General features: G+C 39.9%; 2 protein-coding genes across 4 annotated transcripts in view; both read left to right on the top strand.

The window, feature by feature from the left end:
- phc2b (polyhomeotic homolog 2b (Drosophila)) overlaps nt 1-8142 on the top strand; it is a 34583-nt gene extending 26441 nt beyond the window's left edge. For both annotated transcript variants that reach the window (XM_019272681.2, XM_019272680.2), the window contains exons 10-15: nt 1916-2127; nt 3332-3461; nt 4502-4607; nt 4708-4822; nt 5648-5972; nt 6090-8142. In XM_019272681.2, the coding sequence (XP_019128226.2) occupies nt 1916-2127; nt 3332-3461; nt 4502-4607; nt 4708-4822; nt 5648-5972; nt 6090-6244 (1043 nt within the window). In that variant the 3' untranslated portion in view covers nt 6245-8142. The remainder of the gene's footprint in view (nt 1-1915; nt 2128-3331; nt 3462-4501; nt 4608-4707; nt 4823-5647; nt 5973-6089) is intronic.
- Nucleotides 8143-8883: 741 nt separating this feature from the next.
- Nucleotides 8884-16987, top strand: LOC104928078 (T-complex protein 11-like protein 1). 2 transcript variants are annotated; one of them, XM_019272645.2, is made up of 10 exons: nt 8884-9017; nt 10719-10809; nt 10932-11061; nt 11170-11290; nt 12482-12702; nt 12885-13021; nt 13666-13847; nt 14707-14888; nt 15341-15513; nt 16096-16987. In XM_019272645.2, exons 1-10 carry the CDS (start codon nt 8985-8987, stop codon nt 16326-16328), a joined length of 1503 nt encoding a protein of 500 aa, XP_019128190.2. In that variant the 5' UTR covers nt 8884-8984; the 3' UTR covers nt 16329-16987. The 2 variants fall into 2 exon arrangements, with proteins under 2 accessions (XP_019128190.2, XP_010740598.3); XM_010742296.3 differs by lacking the exon at nt 8884-9017 and adding an exon at nt 9323-9425.
- Nucleotides 16988-18021: the final 1034 nt, after the last annotated feature.

Genomic DNA, 18021 nt, shown 5'->3' with positions numbered 1-18021 from the left:
TCAAGCACAACTGAGACCAGCAGTGAACAACGTTACACTACCGTGGTGGTTTACAGACTTTTCCTGATGGAAAGATTGCTAAGTAGCGATCTGTCAGCCGTGGGATGCCAGGAGCCAAAACCGGCAAGAAAACCTCAGTAGGTAGTTAGTTCACTGGAAAGTAGACGCCCATGGGAGCTTTAATACATCAATGCTTTAAACCCATTATCCCTTATTTAAACTGGACTTCCTGGATATCTTTCAGCCCGCCAACTTCAGCACCTTGCATGTCTCTAAAACACGGTTTTCAGTCTGAAAGCACCACCCGAACATGTTGCAGGCAGTGTGGAGAGGGCTCCACCTTTGGAAATGAAATGAACAGATATTTATGTAGCACATAAATTAAATAAAAATAGTGTTCTCTCAGGGGTGCACAGATGAGGGACTTGGACCACGAGGCCTGATATATCTTTGTACGGCCCTGCTGGAAAAAAAAACATATGCACTCGGGTTTATTACTTTTTAAGTTGGTCGGGGGCAAAAATAAACAATTTGGCTGAGGCTGGAGACACTCTCCTTAATCCATTTAAACACGTAGCAGTGCTGCAGCAGCCTGAGCAGGAGCACAGATGACAGCGTTAGCTGCTGTGGGAGGAAACAGGGAGGCGGATCCTGGTTTAAAAGCTTTGCCTTCACGGCTGTGAAGCGGCGCTGCTGCAGATTAAACCGATCCGCGGTCTCAAACAGCAGCAGGTCGGAGCGAGGCGCATCGTCGCAACAACAAACAAGCCAAGCCGCACATGTTTTGTCTCTGAAGGCAGCGGTAAGAAAGCTTCTCTCCTTTTTAAAAACCCCGATGGCTTTTCTTTAACATGACAAAGCACTTTTTGTGTTTACTTTCGCTTTGTGGCGTTTGGTGTCGTCGTTGTGATGGTCGGAGCGATACATGATGGATTTACTGTTTGTTATTGATCGACAGTAGGTCAGCTCAGATGTTTTTATCACAGCTGGAAACTTATTCAGATCAGTGACAGACAGGTGGACATGACTGGATACTGTTTGCATATAGATGGTTTGATTTTAATATAACTTCATACATATCAGATGCATAAGTACTATAATATGTGATTTATATGAAGACAAACCACTACTTTAATTTATGTTTATAGAAGCTTTGGCTATTGCTTTATTCCTCCAGTGACATTTCAACAATTTGTTGATGTAGATTAATTTTATAATTCAAATAATAAGGTAATATACAGCCTCATCTACATTGCTGTGTATAAATAAAATCAATTTCATTTAGAGCTGCAGCTTTTACAAAAAAAAGCATAAAAATACTAATTTCATTGTCAATTCATCTGCTGCTATTTTTTATCTTTCTTCTATAAAATAGCAGAAAATACTTAAAAATGCCCATTATACATGTGTGAAACCCACAGCTATGTCTTTAAACCCCCAAATATTCAGTTTACTATCACATATGACAAGGGAAAGCAGCAAATATTTATATTTGAGAAGAACGTTTGTGGCATTTTTGATTTAAAGATTGAATCAGATGATTAATCTAAAGCTGCTGATTGTTTTCTTGATTTATTGATCCATTGTTTTGCCTATATGTCACAAAACAATGTAAAATGCTCAGTGTAATAATGAAAAACATAAATTGACATTTTCAGAATGCTGGTTTTGTCTGACCCCACAGTCCAAAAAATCCCAAAATATTAATTTCACGCTCACATACGACAAAGAAAAGCCTGAAATGATCACATTCAAGAAGCTCTAACGAGAGTCTTTGGTGTTTTTGCTTGAAAAATGGCAGAAATGATTAATCTAACACTTTTTTTTCCAGCTCTAATATCAATCCACCAGTGAGCAGCTCTCACAGAGTAAAAGCTTTCATTAACTGGATGTGTTGTATTCATTTCTCGGTCAGGAGGGGGCTCAACCAAGAGGCCGAGTGCTGCACCTGGGACCCCACCTCCAGCCATGACCTCAGGAAATGAGAGCGAGGCGCCCACCGTGACGGGCAGCACGCCGCAGAACGGAGAGAACAAACCGCCCCAGGCCATCGTCAAGCCCCAGGTCCTCACACATGTCATCGAGGGCTTTGTCATCCAGGAAGGAGCTGAGCCGTTCCCCGTGTGTGTAAGTGCCTGATCTCAGCTTTACTAGCAGCGAGACATGATAAACAACCCAGAGCCACCGCCACACTCTCCAGTGTACTCTCCCGCAGGGAGCTGTCAGCAGGCAAACACTAACCCTCTGTTACCGCTAGTAGTGACAGCTCACAGCTTGTTTGATTCAGTCATTAATTATAGTGAGGTCACACTCTGTAGCTGAAAGAGTACAGATGGATGAAGGTGTGTGTAATGAGCTGCACACTGCAGCATCTCAAGGCATAACAACCCCTCCTCTAATCTGTCATCTCCCTTCCACGTGATGTTATTACATGTTGTGTTGTTTACCTGCTGTATCTGTGTACCTGCTCACTGAAGCCTTTTGTTAAGGCGCAACATACTGTCATGTGCTTGCTGTAATTTCTTATGCTTGGGGGCTCACTGCCTCCTACTGGACATTTGGTGTAAGTGTGTATTTACGTGCATGTAGGGCTGAACAAGAGCAAGGGATTCATGTTATTATACAGCTTAAAAGAATGGAGGCTGCATCTGCAGCAAAGTTAGCTTTTACTTTATTCTATGAAATGTCAAAATGATGGAATGCCTCACTATAAACAGAAGTTTAAACATTTGAGAGGAAGAATCTGTGACTTGAGAAAAAAGAAGTCATTTTTGCTTGTTATGATGATTTAAACATCCATCCATCCATTTCCCTTCACTTATCCAGCGCTGGTGGCAGTGTCAGCAGGTTTAGCACGGCAACTCTGAGGATCAGTGAAATAATGAATCGATTAATCGGTTGTAGATACGTTTTCTGCTGATTGACTTATTGAACATTTGACCAGTCGAATGTCTTATTTCGCCAACCCTGTTTCTAGTAGTAGCTTGTTGATTATCAGAGTTAGACCAAAAATGGCTATTAAATTACAGATTCAGATTTTTGAAAGTTGCTTTACGGCCGTACTGGGCGAGGAGGAATGATTGCAGCCACCAATAATTTTGAAGGCTAGACTTGAAAAAATCTAAAACTTAAAAGTTTAATAATATTTTTTATCAGTTGACTGTTTAATCAGCACTTCTTTTAGTGCAGTGAAATATAACCTTAAAAAATGATGGTGTTATTCAACTATATTGCCAGCCACAGTAATCAGAACTATCGTTTCTTATCACTGGAGCATGTACTATTTTACTTTGCTAGATTTGTTAATGTATGTTAATCTATCCGTCACCAGGTGGAGCGTCTGCCCATTCTCATCGACAGCCCAAAGAAGCTGGATCATCAGCTCTCCTCAGACCCTGACAAAACCCCGGTCAGCAACGCGGCAAACACTGACTCTGAGCCCGAGGACATGAACCAGCCAGGTATGACAAAAAGTATTACACAAGTAGAGTCAGTTGTGTGTGTGTGTGTGTGTGTGTGTGTGTGTGTGTGTGTGTGTGTGTCGCACTGCGCAGGTGACTCATGAATCTAGGGATGCACCGATCAGATTTCTCCCGAAGGCTTGTGAAATTTTTATTCATACTGTTTATGATCGTGAACATTACAATGCACCAACCTCATAACGACAGGCACGGCCATCATTTTCTGAACACACACAGTTACTGCAGCAGCGTTATTGGTGTGACCTGACAAATGGCCCTGAACTGCTGCGAGGAAACGATGACAAGAGCTGGTGCTGCACTCGCTGTCCTCTGTGCATCGTCACAGAGAACGCTGCCGCTCTGCATGATTACATGCTTCTGGATCTTCTCACCGAACCACTTGACCTATGTGTGGATCTGTCTTTTCTCCCAGACCAAAACCAACCTGAAATGTAGCTGCAAAAGCCATTATTAAGTCCTACATACACTCAAGTGAAACACATGAAAGGTGTGGAAGTAACAGTTCACACGTGTTAGCGTGCTGCTGCAAATAAACAAAATGAAACAGAAAACTGTAATGTGGAACTGTGACATTTCTGATCGGCTTAAGACTCCTTTCAGACCAACTTAAGACTTTTTTTAAATTTTTTTATTTAAATGGATCCAGTTCATCAACACTACTCTGTCAATGCAGGGGTTTCTGATGAAACAACGCACCATCAATGGCAAATATCAGTTTATCTGCCTCAACTTTTGCTTCAGTGTGATGTCTTTCTGCAACATGCTGCATTGAATTGTCTGAGTATTACAAACCGTTGAGTAAGGTTGAGTAAGGTTAGTAAGTTGAGTAGGTTGAGTAAAGTTGAGTAAGGTTATACCTCTGGACTGATTTTAACCAGTTTATGCAAGTGTATTAAATATCCTGATTACTAAACGTCTTTCTAAAGTTTCTTATTTTGGTGATTGCGGATGTGGTCAAAATAAATTAGCAGATTTTTTTTGTGTGTGTCTGATGTTGATGCCGTTTTACTTCCTTACAGAAAAAGAGCAAGAGCCCAAGCTGACGTGTGAATACTGTGGCTGGGTCGACTTTGCCTACACGTTCAAAGGCTCTAAAAGATTCTGCTCTGTGGTTTGTGCAAAGAGGTAAGTCACCTTTTGATTTATCCACATTTAAGAAAGTTTTTCTTGTCGGTTATATTATGTGAAAATGGAAAAGCTATAATAATAGAGCTTTTTTGGACAGGTACAATGTGGGCTGCACAAAGCGGATAGGACTTTTCCGTCCGGAGAGGAGTAAACCAACGAATCGCTGGCGTAGGAGATCTCAGGGGCGCTCCAGTGTAGAGGCAAAGAAGCAGGTACAGAAACAGAGACTCACGCGTGCACTCATACACACACATACATACACACACACACACACACACACACTCACTCTCACACTCTCTCTCTCTCTCTCTCCTTCACAGTTGTAAAACATCCACATCAACATTTTACTTCTCATCACATACTGCTTTCACTGCATATTTTATGCCCAGCACTTTTCACGCCTCATGCTTTTTAATGAACTTAGGCATCATTTGTTTCAGTGCCAGATGATCTCCCTCTGTCTTTAAAGGGTCATTACGCGCTCTATCATCTTCGTCAACGTTTATTGGTGACCAGTAGGAGAAGCGAGGCTTTAGTAGTTTTCTGCCTCCTGCACACGTTATATAAATGTCAGAAGCAACTGGATTTGCAGGGGGTTTAAAGATAAGACTTATCTGAAATCTGTAATGACACAATAAAGTAATTTTTTTTTAAACAATAGAGACAAGTAGTAAAGATAATGAAAGCAGAAATTCTGCAGAAATGTATAGGCATTACGGTATACCATAATATTTTATCCTAAAAAATGACATTTCTTTGGCTGTAGAGTATTTTTTTTACATTTAATAGCTTCAGTGTTTTGAGTTATGTAATGCATTGAAGGTTGGGTCCTTCCACCTCCAGTGGGGGGTGCTTTTGTTGCATCTTTGAACCAGGAACTGAGTTTCATAATCCACATCGTACAGTATAAATCTTACTCATTACACTTTTATCTTTGCTGTATCTTAACACAATGTCCCAGAAGTGTTTTACTGATGAGCCATTCATTTCTGAGAATGCTGAGTCCTGATGTCATGCCTGCTTCTTTTCTTTTACAGAAGCTGTCCCCCTCACCTCAGCAGACTCAGGTTGGTTCTGTGTCCTCACCGCATGCCTCACAGCCCAGTCAGGAGGAGTCCAGCCCGTGTTCAGACATGTCCAGCTATGAGGAGCCACCGTCTCCCCTGTCGGCAGCCAGCTCAGGACCCCTGGCTCCTGCTCCGGCCCAGGCTCAGGTCCCTGTACACCGGCATCCAAGCAGGGCCTCAGACCAAGAGGGCTGCTCTGGTCGAGATGCACCTTCTCTCTGTCAGCGATTCTTCCCCAGTGATCCCACCAAGTGGAACGTGGAGGAAGTTTACGAGTTCATCCGTTCACTGCCAGGTCAGTGGAGTAAACACAGACTGCGGTTTTGTTCAGGGAACACACTCATAAAGCATTATATACACTATTTTGTCTTTATAACTGCTGCATGTACTTCTTTCTCTGCTGTTCATGCAGGTTGTCAAGAGATAGCAGATGAGTTTCGGTCTCAGGAGATTGATGGACAGGCTCTGCTCCTGTTAAAGGAGGACCACCTCATGAGCACCATGAACATTAAACTGGGACCTGCACTCAAGATCTTCGCACGCATCAACATGCTCAAAGACTCTTAGCAGGAAAGGGTGTTTGTGTGTTGTTCATTGATCTCAGTGTGTCTGTGTGTGTGTTTGTAAGTGTGTGAGAGAAGAGCAGAGTGTGAAACTTTGGCACAGGGCAGATGATGCATCAACATAGCACTGACAACACAGACTGACTGCACTATGGCCTCACAGCTACTGGACTGGAATCTCCCTTTAGCTGGCACGAAATATTCACCTGAACCTGCTCAACAACCATGTTGACCATGTGTGTGTCATTCACAGGACCGTCGGTGGTTATATTAGAGTTGCTCCTCCTTTTCTTGAAGCTGTTAGTCTGTGTTTACATACACTCACAGGAGTTAAGCCACAGTAACATTCGAGCCAAATTCCAGTATGGTGATGCTCACATTTTAATTGGTTTAAACTGGCAAATATATTTGATAAACATCCTAGTTGTATCCTGATGTTTGATTGAGTTAATGCTGCAGAACACATTTGCATGTGGTCAGATCTAAATCCCATCTTTTACTGTATTTTATTGGGAGTCGATTCAGGAGTTGACGCTAGAGAGATGACAGGAAATAAGGGTAGTGAGAGATGGAGAAAAACATGCATCAAAGGATGTTCCAGATTTATGGTCAGCACCTTAAACCCCTAGCCCACCAAACGGTCTCAATGTATTCTTGAAAAAAGAAAGGTGATGGATCTGTGTATCTCCTGCTGCCTGTCAAACAGCTACAAATTGCTTTTTCCTCTGGAAAAGTAGGTCGCACCCATGCAGCAGCATTGCTTTTCTTGACCTGACACAAGCAGTGTTGTGTACCTGTTTTGCATATTAAGATCTGATCATAACAAGGCAGACTAGAGATAACAGAATGCCAGATGTAGAAGGTAAAGGGCTTTTAATCAAATGTCATCATCCAGATAACACATCTAGATACAGATTCACTGATAACAGGTGCACACGGAGTGTCGGATTTGGCCCAAGGGAAAGAAATAACGTGACGTAAATAAGGCATGAGTGCAAAAGTGCACTTCATGTTCAGTTGTGCCCAGGTTGGGTCATACTGCAGAACAGTCAGTAATGAATTGAGGCATTGAGACAAACCTGAGTAAAGTCTGGATTTATTAATATTATTGTTATTATTTGAGATGTTTTTGTACAGTTTTGTTAGTGTGTGAATGGATGACAAATGGCTGTATGTATGTGTGTCTATGAACAGAAGATTGCATTCATTAATTTGCTCATTTTCATTCAGTAGATGTTCCTTTGCCTTTTCTCACAATAAGACCCGCACAGCTCTGAATACAAAGCTTGAATGCAGAGAAACCGTTTAAGCAGCTTCTTTTGTGACATTGATTTCCCTTTCATGAGGAACTCTGTCGTTTTCTCCTGTAGGTGCTGCAAATGATTTTTTTTTTTTTTTTGCCCCTTTCTCAAAATGATTTACCAAAATTATGATATTGATTTCTTGTCTCAGTTTCATAGGAGGACACTAAGTTATCCAAGGAACGATTTGGGTATGCTGCCCTGCTTTTGGCACTTATTTTCCTTTTCGTTTGCTTTAATGTTATGAGCTACTCCACCGAGTAAGAGACAGTGGCATTTTTGCAGCATTGCAAACAAGTTTATATGTACATAGCAGCAAGTGAGGAAAAAGACTGAAACTCAGTGTGAACTTGTAATTTTTTTAAGTTATCCTTGTTATTTTAAAGCAGAAATTTAATTATGTTATTTTGAAATATGCAAATGTATAAATATCATGGCCTGGGAGTTGTTTTTTCTAAGTTTTTTTTTTTTATAATGAAAATATCATATCTATTTGTGTTTTGTGGCTGTGACTTTTTTAGATAAGGCTTTGTCAAATGCTTGTATTTATCAAAACAGTTTGTTACACAACATTTTGCGATTATAAATAATTTGCAATACACTTCTGTCTTGGACCGTTTTTCCAAAGCAAAAGATCAGTCTATCATGCATCACATTGTTATGCCTTGTTTTATGTGCGTCTCCTTTTATTGAGTTCACTATTATTTGGTGTCTTCTCCAAGGCGTTTAGTTCCTAGTTTGTAGGAAACTCTAGGAAAATGGCGAGAGCAAAGCAGCATGTTGTTACATTTCTTTCAAGAACGGAGATATGACAAAACACACAATTTGTCATTGAAGTTATTGTTGATTTATTGTGTTTGTCAACTAATCTGCAAGTAATTTAAACAATAATCAAATTAGGTAAGATCCCATGTAAAGAAGTGACTATAGTTTTGAATTAAAAAAAAAAAAACATATATTTTATGCCTATATATTTTTAAATAAAAAGGAAAACGTACAGGAAGTAGGCCTATAGGAACATTTTAAGCCTAAAATAAACCAATGTAAAATTTAAAACAAATGAACATACATATTTAAATAATTAACGTGAAAACATAAATAGAAGTAACCTGACAATGTGTTTTAAGAGCTGATGCCTCCAAAGCTTTTAGAAGTTTTACAGATAAATGTATGGAGTGTGAAACTGATGCAGAGGGCAAATAATCACAAATAGTTCATAGATAATGTCTAAAAATATCTATTATTACATAGACATGAGTAGTGTTCGTGTAGGGGATCCAGACATGTGTTTGTGTTCACTGTTCATCCTGCGTGCAGTAGTTTTACCGCATGTCTGTTTCTTCTCGAAGTTCCTGGTCTATAAGAAGCAGGACATTTCCAGCTGTGTGTCACAGACAATGGATCACTTCCACAAACACACCGACCGCTTTCCATTTTGTTCAGATGAACTACAATGACGGCGCAAACAAGGAACAGGTACGGTGTGTTTGTTTTCAAACACGGGGACTCGCTGCAGTGTTTGGAGCAGTCAGAGAGGGGCGGGGCGGAAACACACAGTACTGACACGCTCACTGTTTTGATTTGAGAACGGACCAAACCAAATGAAACCGTCGTCCTTTTTTGTTTTCAGTCTATAAATGAATACAGGTTAACTATCAAACACGTATATATGTGTGTTTTGTTTCACCATACAGTCGCTCACGCAAGTTTATATAAGTTAAAACTATTACAGGTCTGTCATTTTTTAAAAACTGCCCCCATATCGCGACAGGAGTGGTTCAGCCCAGGTTTAAACTTGAACGGTAGATACACGAGCTGTTAACTACAGTGCAGCTCGTGCTTCAGTCACAAAGTTTGAACTTTTCATCGAAACACCAACAGCAGGTGAGTTATCCTGTTATTTTAATTATTATTTTAGCTAACTATCTTAACTACTGAAGGTTGCATCATTGGTGGAAAGTAACTATACAGTAGCTACTCTAAAAGTACTCTGAGGTACTTTACCTTACCAGTATATTGTACTTTTACTCCACCACTTTTTATTGCTTATTTACTATATGAATTATTTTGCCAATTTAAAATCCTCAACACGATTGAATGTTTGGTTTGTTCAAGAGATTTATGCAGAAAAACATTAATTTGTAAAGTTTTTATAGTAGTTTTATTTTGGGAAGTTAATAACTTAAGAGGGTAGTAAATTAAACTGATGTTTTGTTGATTTAAAATAAACCCTTTTTCACAGCAGCCATTTTGACATGAAATAGTAAAACTAGTATAGTATAATAGTAAACTAACTTTATTTAAATTCATATTTATATTTATATATATGTATATTCTGCAAACATGAAGTCCAAAGTGCTTCACAGAGCAAATAAAAAAAACAGAAAGACAACAATGACTAGAAAATAGCAAAATAGATAATACATGAATAAATATAGGTCATACAATGCAATAATAAATAAAAACCAATAAGAGAAATGAAAATAAGTATCAGAAGAATTGCTTAAAATGTAAGTAGTAAGGTAAATACAGGTGTTTACTAATTAAGGTACCTTAATTAGTGTCATTGACAACACCTGTGTTTACTGTTACATGACAAAATAGCTGCTGTGGTAAACACGTGCATACAAAAACATAATGCACTTTTTCTGATATGAGCCTTTTCACACTCCTCTGTGGGGGCTGTAGTTCAGGTGATATGGAGGATGACCCAGTCCAGTCAAAGTGTCTTTGGGCAGTATAGAGTGAATGACTGCTGAATGGGTTTATTATCATTATTATCATAATTATAATATGTTTATGGCTGCAACTAACAATTATTTTCATTGTCCTTGTTATAATTTCCCTCACCACAGTGAGATGTAGAATTCTTATTTTCTTCGACCCAACAGTCCAAAACCCAGAGGTGTCCAGTTTACTGTCATATGGAGCAGCGAGTCTTCATCTCTCCAAAGCTAAAACTATCATGATTTGTTTGGCAAATGACTAAAACGATGAATCGGTTATCAAAATAATCGCCGATTAATTTTCTGTCGATTGGGTAATTGCTTAATGTACGAATAATTGCAGCGCTTTCATTTCATTTGTATTGCGCGCATTGTCCTAACAAGAAACAAAATGACCAATTTCGCCAAGCTCTGTTGAGTTGATTGTTTACGGAGTAATTTAAATGTCTAGACTGTTGCTGAAATGCCAAATCAAAGAGACGACGCCGCTGATGATTCCCCCGCTGACCTTCCTTCTCTGGAAAAACTTGACTCTCCTACGGGTATGAAGCTTTATTACGCCAGTTATTGTTTTCAGGCACGTTCAGGGAGCATTAGTAATTGAATTATTACCACCATGGCAGTTTTAATTATCTGTGGGTGTGTGTCCTGTCTGTGGTGTCAGGGAGCCCACCCACTGCCTCATTATCCAGTCTGATGGAGCTGGAAAATTGTGTTTCCAACCTGAGCCTTGCGCATGAGATAGTGGTGAACAGAGACTTCTGCTTCCAACCGAAGAGTCCTCCTACAGACAGGCAAGAGAAACACTCCACCAAATCTAAAGTGACCTTAGTTTATTTTCTAAATAAATTGAAAGTTTAGTCTCCTTTGAGCTGTTCTTTAAACTCTTTTTCCTCCTGTAGCCTTGAGGGCAGAGTGACGGAGATTGTTCACCGGGCATTTTGGGACAGTCTTCAAGAGCAGCTGAACAGTGATCCGCCAAACTACAATCATGCTGTCATTCTGCTCCAGGAAGTCAAGACTGTAAGTGTGTATGGTGTCGAATCAGAAGCATTAGTAGCAGAGGAAGAGGGTCTACTGAGACCACTGACCCCATTCATTCTCACACGCTTTGAAGATCAAAACAGAGTGTATACACTACGGACAAATGACACAGAAACATAAGCACGTGGACAACGACTGTGTCAGACTTCATTAGAGATTTACTGGAAAATAAAAAGAAAACAAAAATTAGGTTGGCAATAATATGTCGAGGTGAAACAATATTTTCATTCATACTTATAAACCGCATGAAAGAACATGTCTACATTGCAAATGATTAAAAGGAAAGTTGGGACATACACTTAAACTTACACTTATTCCTTTAATTATTTATTAGATTGTATACCTGTGAGGGAATTTTCTGTTCTAGGATGCCACATATAGAGGTCACTGCAGGGATAGTGTTAAATCTTATTAACACTATTATTATGTTATTATGAGGACACTGAATATCTCCTTGAGATACAGAGCAGTTTTATATTTGTGTCTAGAAAAGCAGACACCATACTGATCATTACTATGGTAACCGAGGTCAGAGGATAGGCCTGTCTCACTCTGCAGACACAACAAATAACAATGGAGGACCACTATGGGTATAGACTCATGACCAGTTGGCACGTACATTATACTGTAGATGTATTGAGTGTGGCCATAGATGGACATAGAGTAGTTGTGGCACTATGCTGAGGGCATACAGATGAGCCAGAGAGGACAGCTTTGTATGAATTGAGGCGCCATCATGCCATGACATGTGTATTGATAAATCCTCCATTCTCTAAAAAAACCTTCAGAAGTCGTCTTGGACTCTCTCTCTCTCCACCGACCGAACTGACCATTGATAAATAGAAGTCTCTATAACAAAACTGATGTCTGAGAGTTCAAAAACTCAGATGAAGACATATCGACCTAAATAACAGACAGAATGGTGTGTTATAGCAACACACCATTTTTAAATTACTTCAAACATCTCTTTGGCATTGCCACATTGATCGTCTTGTGTATCAATACCAAAATATCTGTTTTAAGATAAAACAGCCAAAAATATCAGCCTGTTGATTTATAAGTTGAGCTCTGTTCAGGTTTTTGTGCAGGTTCTAATATTAATATGAATTAACGTATTAAGTTAAGCAGCTAGAACAACAGAAAACTAAACTTCCTTCTATTTCCTGTTAGATGATTCAGTCCCTGCTGCTGCCCGGTCACGTCAGACTGAGAGCTCAGCTGGACGAGGTGCTGGACATGGAGCTGATCCAGCAGGAGGTCGATAATGGAGCTCTGGATCTCCACAGACTGGCGGGATACATTATCAACACCATGGCATCTCTATGTGCACCCGTGCGTGACCCACAGATCAGGGCACTGCGGGACCTCGAGGATCCCGTGGACCTTCTGAGGTGAGGGGCAGGTTAACAGCAACTTTACAGACAGGATTGTGTCTTAATAAATATATACTGTATACATGAGCAAACTCAGGTTATCTGACCTATGTTTACACAACTCCAGAGTTTGTAGCCAACTATATTTCTGTTCTTCCTGTAAAACACTGCTATATAAATAAAATTTGCTGTGTCCTCAGGGAGATCTTTCGTGTCTTGGGCTTGATGAAGACCGACATGGTGAACTTCACCATCCAGAGCCTGAGGCCTCACCTCATGCAGCAGGCCGTGCAGTACGAGAGGGCCAAATTCCAGCAGATTCTGGACAAGCAGCCAGGTGAGGAAGGGTGTTTGAATCTCTAACCTGACGGCGACAGTGTGAGTGACGGATGATGAAGGTGACTTTGTGACTGTAATATTTATAGTCACTGCATATTTCACTTTTCAATTAAAACAGATTTTGACCTTTGTCAGTCTATAGCATCATCCTGCCATTTTTCAGCTTCTCATAGATTGGCTGCCCAGCTCGTCACCCAGTCGGTGAACTCTATTCTGTCTAAGTGCTGCTGGCTAATCAGAGTCATTGGCAGAGTGTCAGGGTCCTCAGTGCTGACATAGTCATGTTATCTGCTGTACTAAATATCCCAGTCTTCTTTGAATGTTCTCCAAAATGTATTTTGTAGGCACATTAATGTTTGGTTGATAAGTAAGATAGGATTTTCTCCTCACATCAGCAATATTTTAGTTTTTAGCAGCAGGTATAGGTGTAAATATTTAATCTTAGTACAGACACTGTTCATTATGCTTTGAGACTAAAGCAAATATGCTGCAAACACAATTTAATTCCCTAAACGTAGACACTGGTGACCACTCTATTTGAAGAAAATATGCCTACATCCATGTCTGCATCACTGGAAACTCCTTGTGAATCCTTGGCATTGCAGTAGATGTTAATCATATTATTTTACTGTTTTTCTTCAGCTTCTCTGGACAATACCACTGCATGGCTTCAGGCAGCAGCATCAGAAGAGGTGGCGGCCGTCACTGCTCGGTCTGAGTCTTCCAGTCCTGACAGTCGAGGTCCTGTCAGCGCCACCGCTGTCCTTAACCGGGCCTACATGAGCCTGCTACACTGGGAGCCACAAGACCAAAAATATCCCGAGGTCAACTGCAGACTTCAAAATTACATCACACGGCACTTTGGCTTTCATTTGAGTGATATTTTATTGATTACCAGGGAATATTCAGTCTCTCTACACACTCCCCCTCACCCTGCTGCATGTGCAGCATGTGACAACACATTAGAGCTCATGTAGCATTATAGAACTCCCAACCTGCTTTGCCTGACGTAACCGCACAGCCCTGTCGGATGAACTGAAGTAACTCTTCATCATCACACGTTGCAAATGTGTTCATTTGAACAGTTTAAATGTACAAGTAGATATTGTTAGTTCACAGTTATGTCTGTTTCATCTGTTTATCAGCTCTTCGAACTGTTTATTTATTTTTTCTAGGATCTATTTAGCAGTTAGGCTACTATTTCAAAACTCTGTTCATTACTATGACTATTAGCCATTTACCATTTATCTATTACGCTACCAATTTCACCTTTCACATCTCTGTTCATTACGTTTAGCATCTATTTTAGCCATTTATACAGCTAGTATGTCCTACAGGCTACTTTGATCTATTCTTAATCTATTATTTTTTTTAACTCTTTCAGTACTTTATCTGTTACTTTTAGGTAACTGCAACATGTAATGTTTAGTTGGCTATTTCTGTTTTTTGAGCTACCCTGTGATCTTTCCATATACCTCATAGCAATTGCAAAAGTCCCCCCTCATGTGCAAGTACTGGCTGGCTGGAAATCATTATTGTAGAATATCCAGTGCAGCTTTTTGTATCCAAAACCCAAAATGTTTAATCCAGATGTGATTTTCTTTGAAAAGCCTCATATTTATGCTGAAAATTCCCTGTGATTAACCATCTGACACGTAATCCTGACCTGACCTCTGCACACAGACGGTGCTGATGGACCGAGCCCGTCTGGACGCTCTGGGCCAGCGGCTCCAGATGCTGGTCCTGGAGGCATCGGTGCTGCTCCTGACCAACGCTCAGTGTGGGGGCTCTGTTTTCTCTCTGCAGGGGTGTGTAGGTAAACTCAGGCAGACCATCGCTGCCCTGCTGGAGGGCAGTCACGCCAGGTAAGAGGAGGATTTGGTGATGCATGTACTGGCTGTCGTAGGGAACAGGTATTGTATGAGATGGCAACCAATGGAGGTGACAGGAGGCAACTTGCCTGTCAGGATGGATCCAGCTAACCTCATTCTTTCTGTTCTCGAGAAGCCCTGTCATGATTATTGGATAAATGTGGAACAGCAGCTCGTGCTAATCAAGGCCTGCTCACACTCTGATCCAAGCTGCAATAAAATAGCACAGGCCATTTCTCGCTTAATCACCTTTTATTAAAATGTCATTTTATTTAATCTAAACCTCTTTGGAGATCTAGATGTTATTAAAGACTCTTATTTATTAACTTCCACGAGTCCCTTTGCTCACCACTCTTTATAAACAGATGAATTTATGGGCCTGTGGGCTGAGCACATCTAATGAAGCCTGCTGGTAATTTGTCTAATGCTGGTTTCTGGTTCTTCAGGGAAGCTGATCTTAAGGGTGCGCTGCTGGGGCTCGGGGAGACAGTACTGCAGCAAGTGACCGAAGCTCTGAGGGCCCAGGGAGGAGCAGCACTGCCTCGGGAGAGCCTGGATCTGCTGAAAGGACAAATATCTGAGCTGTGGAAGCAGAACCACCCTGTCCGCACACTCATAGGTCAGGCTGGGCGCAAGAGGATAAATGATTAATTGAAGCACAAATAGGCAGGAAATAGTATAAATTTGCCATGAACGTGCCATGTTTATATTGCTATAGGTTAGTGGGGGTTATGTTTTACTTCCTTTAAAGTGTAGTTTAGAAAATGCTGACCTTTATTCTGATAAAATAACTCATTCAAAGCTATTGGAAATACAGTGCAGTACATTTTAGTCTGTTAAAATCTGACAGTTTCTCATGACAAAGAAAAGCTGGAAATCTTCACATTTGAGAAGCTAAAATCACATTATTCATATTTTTAATTATGAAAATGAAAATCCAGACTTTTTAAGTTGCTAAAAACCTGCAAAGGCTTATTAAAAATTCATTTAGATTAATATATGGTAATATGTTTTAATCTATAGAGAGCTGACATGTTGGGTATGCACCATTTTCAATCAACAGGAGAAACATGCATTATAATGTCATTTAGTTTGACTTATCTCCGTCCACATGCACGTTCTTAAACTTTGATGTGTGCTGCTGTAGAGAGCTGACTGCTTCTTCCCTCCACCCCCTCATCGCTCTCTCTCGATCACACAGGAGAAAGGGTGCAGGTCTTCCTTCAGGCCATGCTGCAGGGCAGCCCCACTAAAAGGAGTCCAGAGCTGCCCGCTCCCCTCAGGCTGGTGAGTGCAGAGCTAGCCGAGATGGGGACAGCCTTTGGGCGAATCGTCCACTTCAACCGAACAGTCTTCGGTCCCTTCTATGCACCCATCCTCAGAAAACTGCTGTTCCCACCAGCAGAAGCCGAGACTGGGGACGATTCACGCTAAGCTGAGGGCAACCAAACAACCTCTAGTGACCTTAACATAAGCTGCAATTTGGCATTGAGTGTGTTGCTTTAATGTAAATACAGTGAACGTCAAAGTTTAATAGAAAAAAACATTTAGTTTGCACAAGAAAAAAAATTGTATATTATTCTATATTTTTTTAGGTAAACAAAACAAGTCTAAATCAAAGCATGAGGCAGGTGCTGAATCATTACATTACATTATGAAAAGCTAATAGATTGTGTGAAACAAAATGAGTAATAGTTTTGCCCTTGACAGGAGTAACAAATAGTCTGTAGTGTTTTAATGGGAAAACTCAGTATGAGTCATAACAAGAGACTGATTGTGATTCTGAAATGGTTTTGAGTTGGCTGGAAAACATATTTGTTGGTTTTCACACCCTCAGGAAAAGCATTAAGTACCAAAGATTATGCTAATAGTTTGTAAATAATATTCCAGTTTTAAAATGTAGCAGTTTTTTTTGTTTGTTTGTTTGTTTTTTATGCTGACAGATGTTTGTATATAACTTACCAAAGACAGTGTGGACTTCTTTTCTTTGCACCTTTATATAAACCAAAAATATACTCTTTGTTATACACCTATGTTGGTGGGTAGTTTTTCAAACAGTTGCCTTTTGTAAATAAATACCAAATTAATTGTCATTATTTTACAAGTACACCCTTCACATGCCATTTTTTCATACGGTTGGGATACCTGTGCCACAGCCGAGCAAGCGACTCTGAAAGGAACTGTGCTCATAACGCAGGCACCATGCAAGCTTTAATGTATTGTTTCTATAGTTCCAGGAAGCCACTGGTGTCCATTTATTGCCAGTACAAAATGATTTAGCAGACTCTTGCTTATGTAGTATAATTGAGCATGAAATTTATGTTAACTTTTTTCACTGTAACGTAAGTTTCTCTAAAGAACTCTTGACGCTGGCTACAGAACAAGTCAGTCTCCACAAGCCCCCATATTAAAATGTCTAACTTCACAGCAGAAATAAACAGCATAGTACGAAAAAATGTCTTTATAGTTGTCCTTCATGACAACTGTACAGAGTGAATTTCTATGTAACTCACATATTCAAATAATATCAAGGCACACATCAAATAATGTAACTTTTGCAGATGTTCACTGATTATACAACATAACATTTAAAAAGTCAAAGTTACATTCTTCAAGCAAGAGTCAGCTGGCCTTTTTTTTTTTCATCTCGTAAGGAAATAAATACACACCAATGGATACTTGGAGCAATAGTCAAAATACATAAACGATCCTAAAATGTATCATTTGCAGAATGGTTAGCATAAGGGAAGTGCATTCATAAAATGGGCTAAAACATGCAAAACCTCTGATACGGTCCCCTTAACTTTGACCGTCTTTGGTACAGCTCCGAACAGAATAGGTGGAAAAACTGTCACAGAGGTGAGTGAGACAAATCAAAAAAACTTGTGGTCTTTTAACAATTCCTGCTCTTTATCTAGCAATATGAATAAAACATTTAGTCCACTAGACCAACTTGATTTACTAACCCAAGTAGCCAGATATATTAAATCTCCTTGCCCATTTAGTTTGTTAGAAAAATATCAGATATAATGTATGAAGAGTAACATTATCATAAATAAATGTAATATACAGTACCAGTCAAAAGTTTGGACACAGCTTCTCATTTAATGGCTTCTCTTTATTTTTT

Source organism: Larimichthys crocea, chromosome VI (genome assembly GCF_000972845.2).
Source record: "Larimichthys crocea isolate SSNF chromosome VI, L_crocea_2.0, whole genome shotgun sequence".
NCBI lineage: Eukaryota > Metazoa > Chordata > Actinopteri > Sciaenidae > Larimichthys > Larimichthys crocea.
The sequence above is the reverse complement of the archived record's forward strand: the minus strand, read 5'-3'. Positions and strand labels throughout refer to the sequence as shown.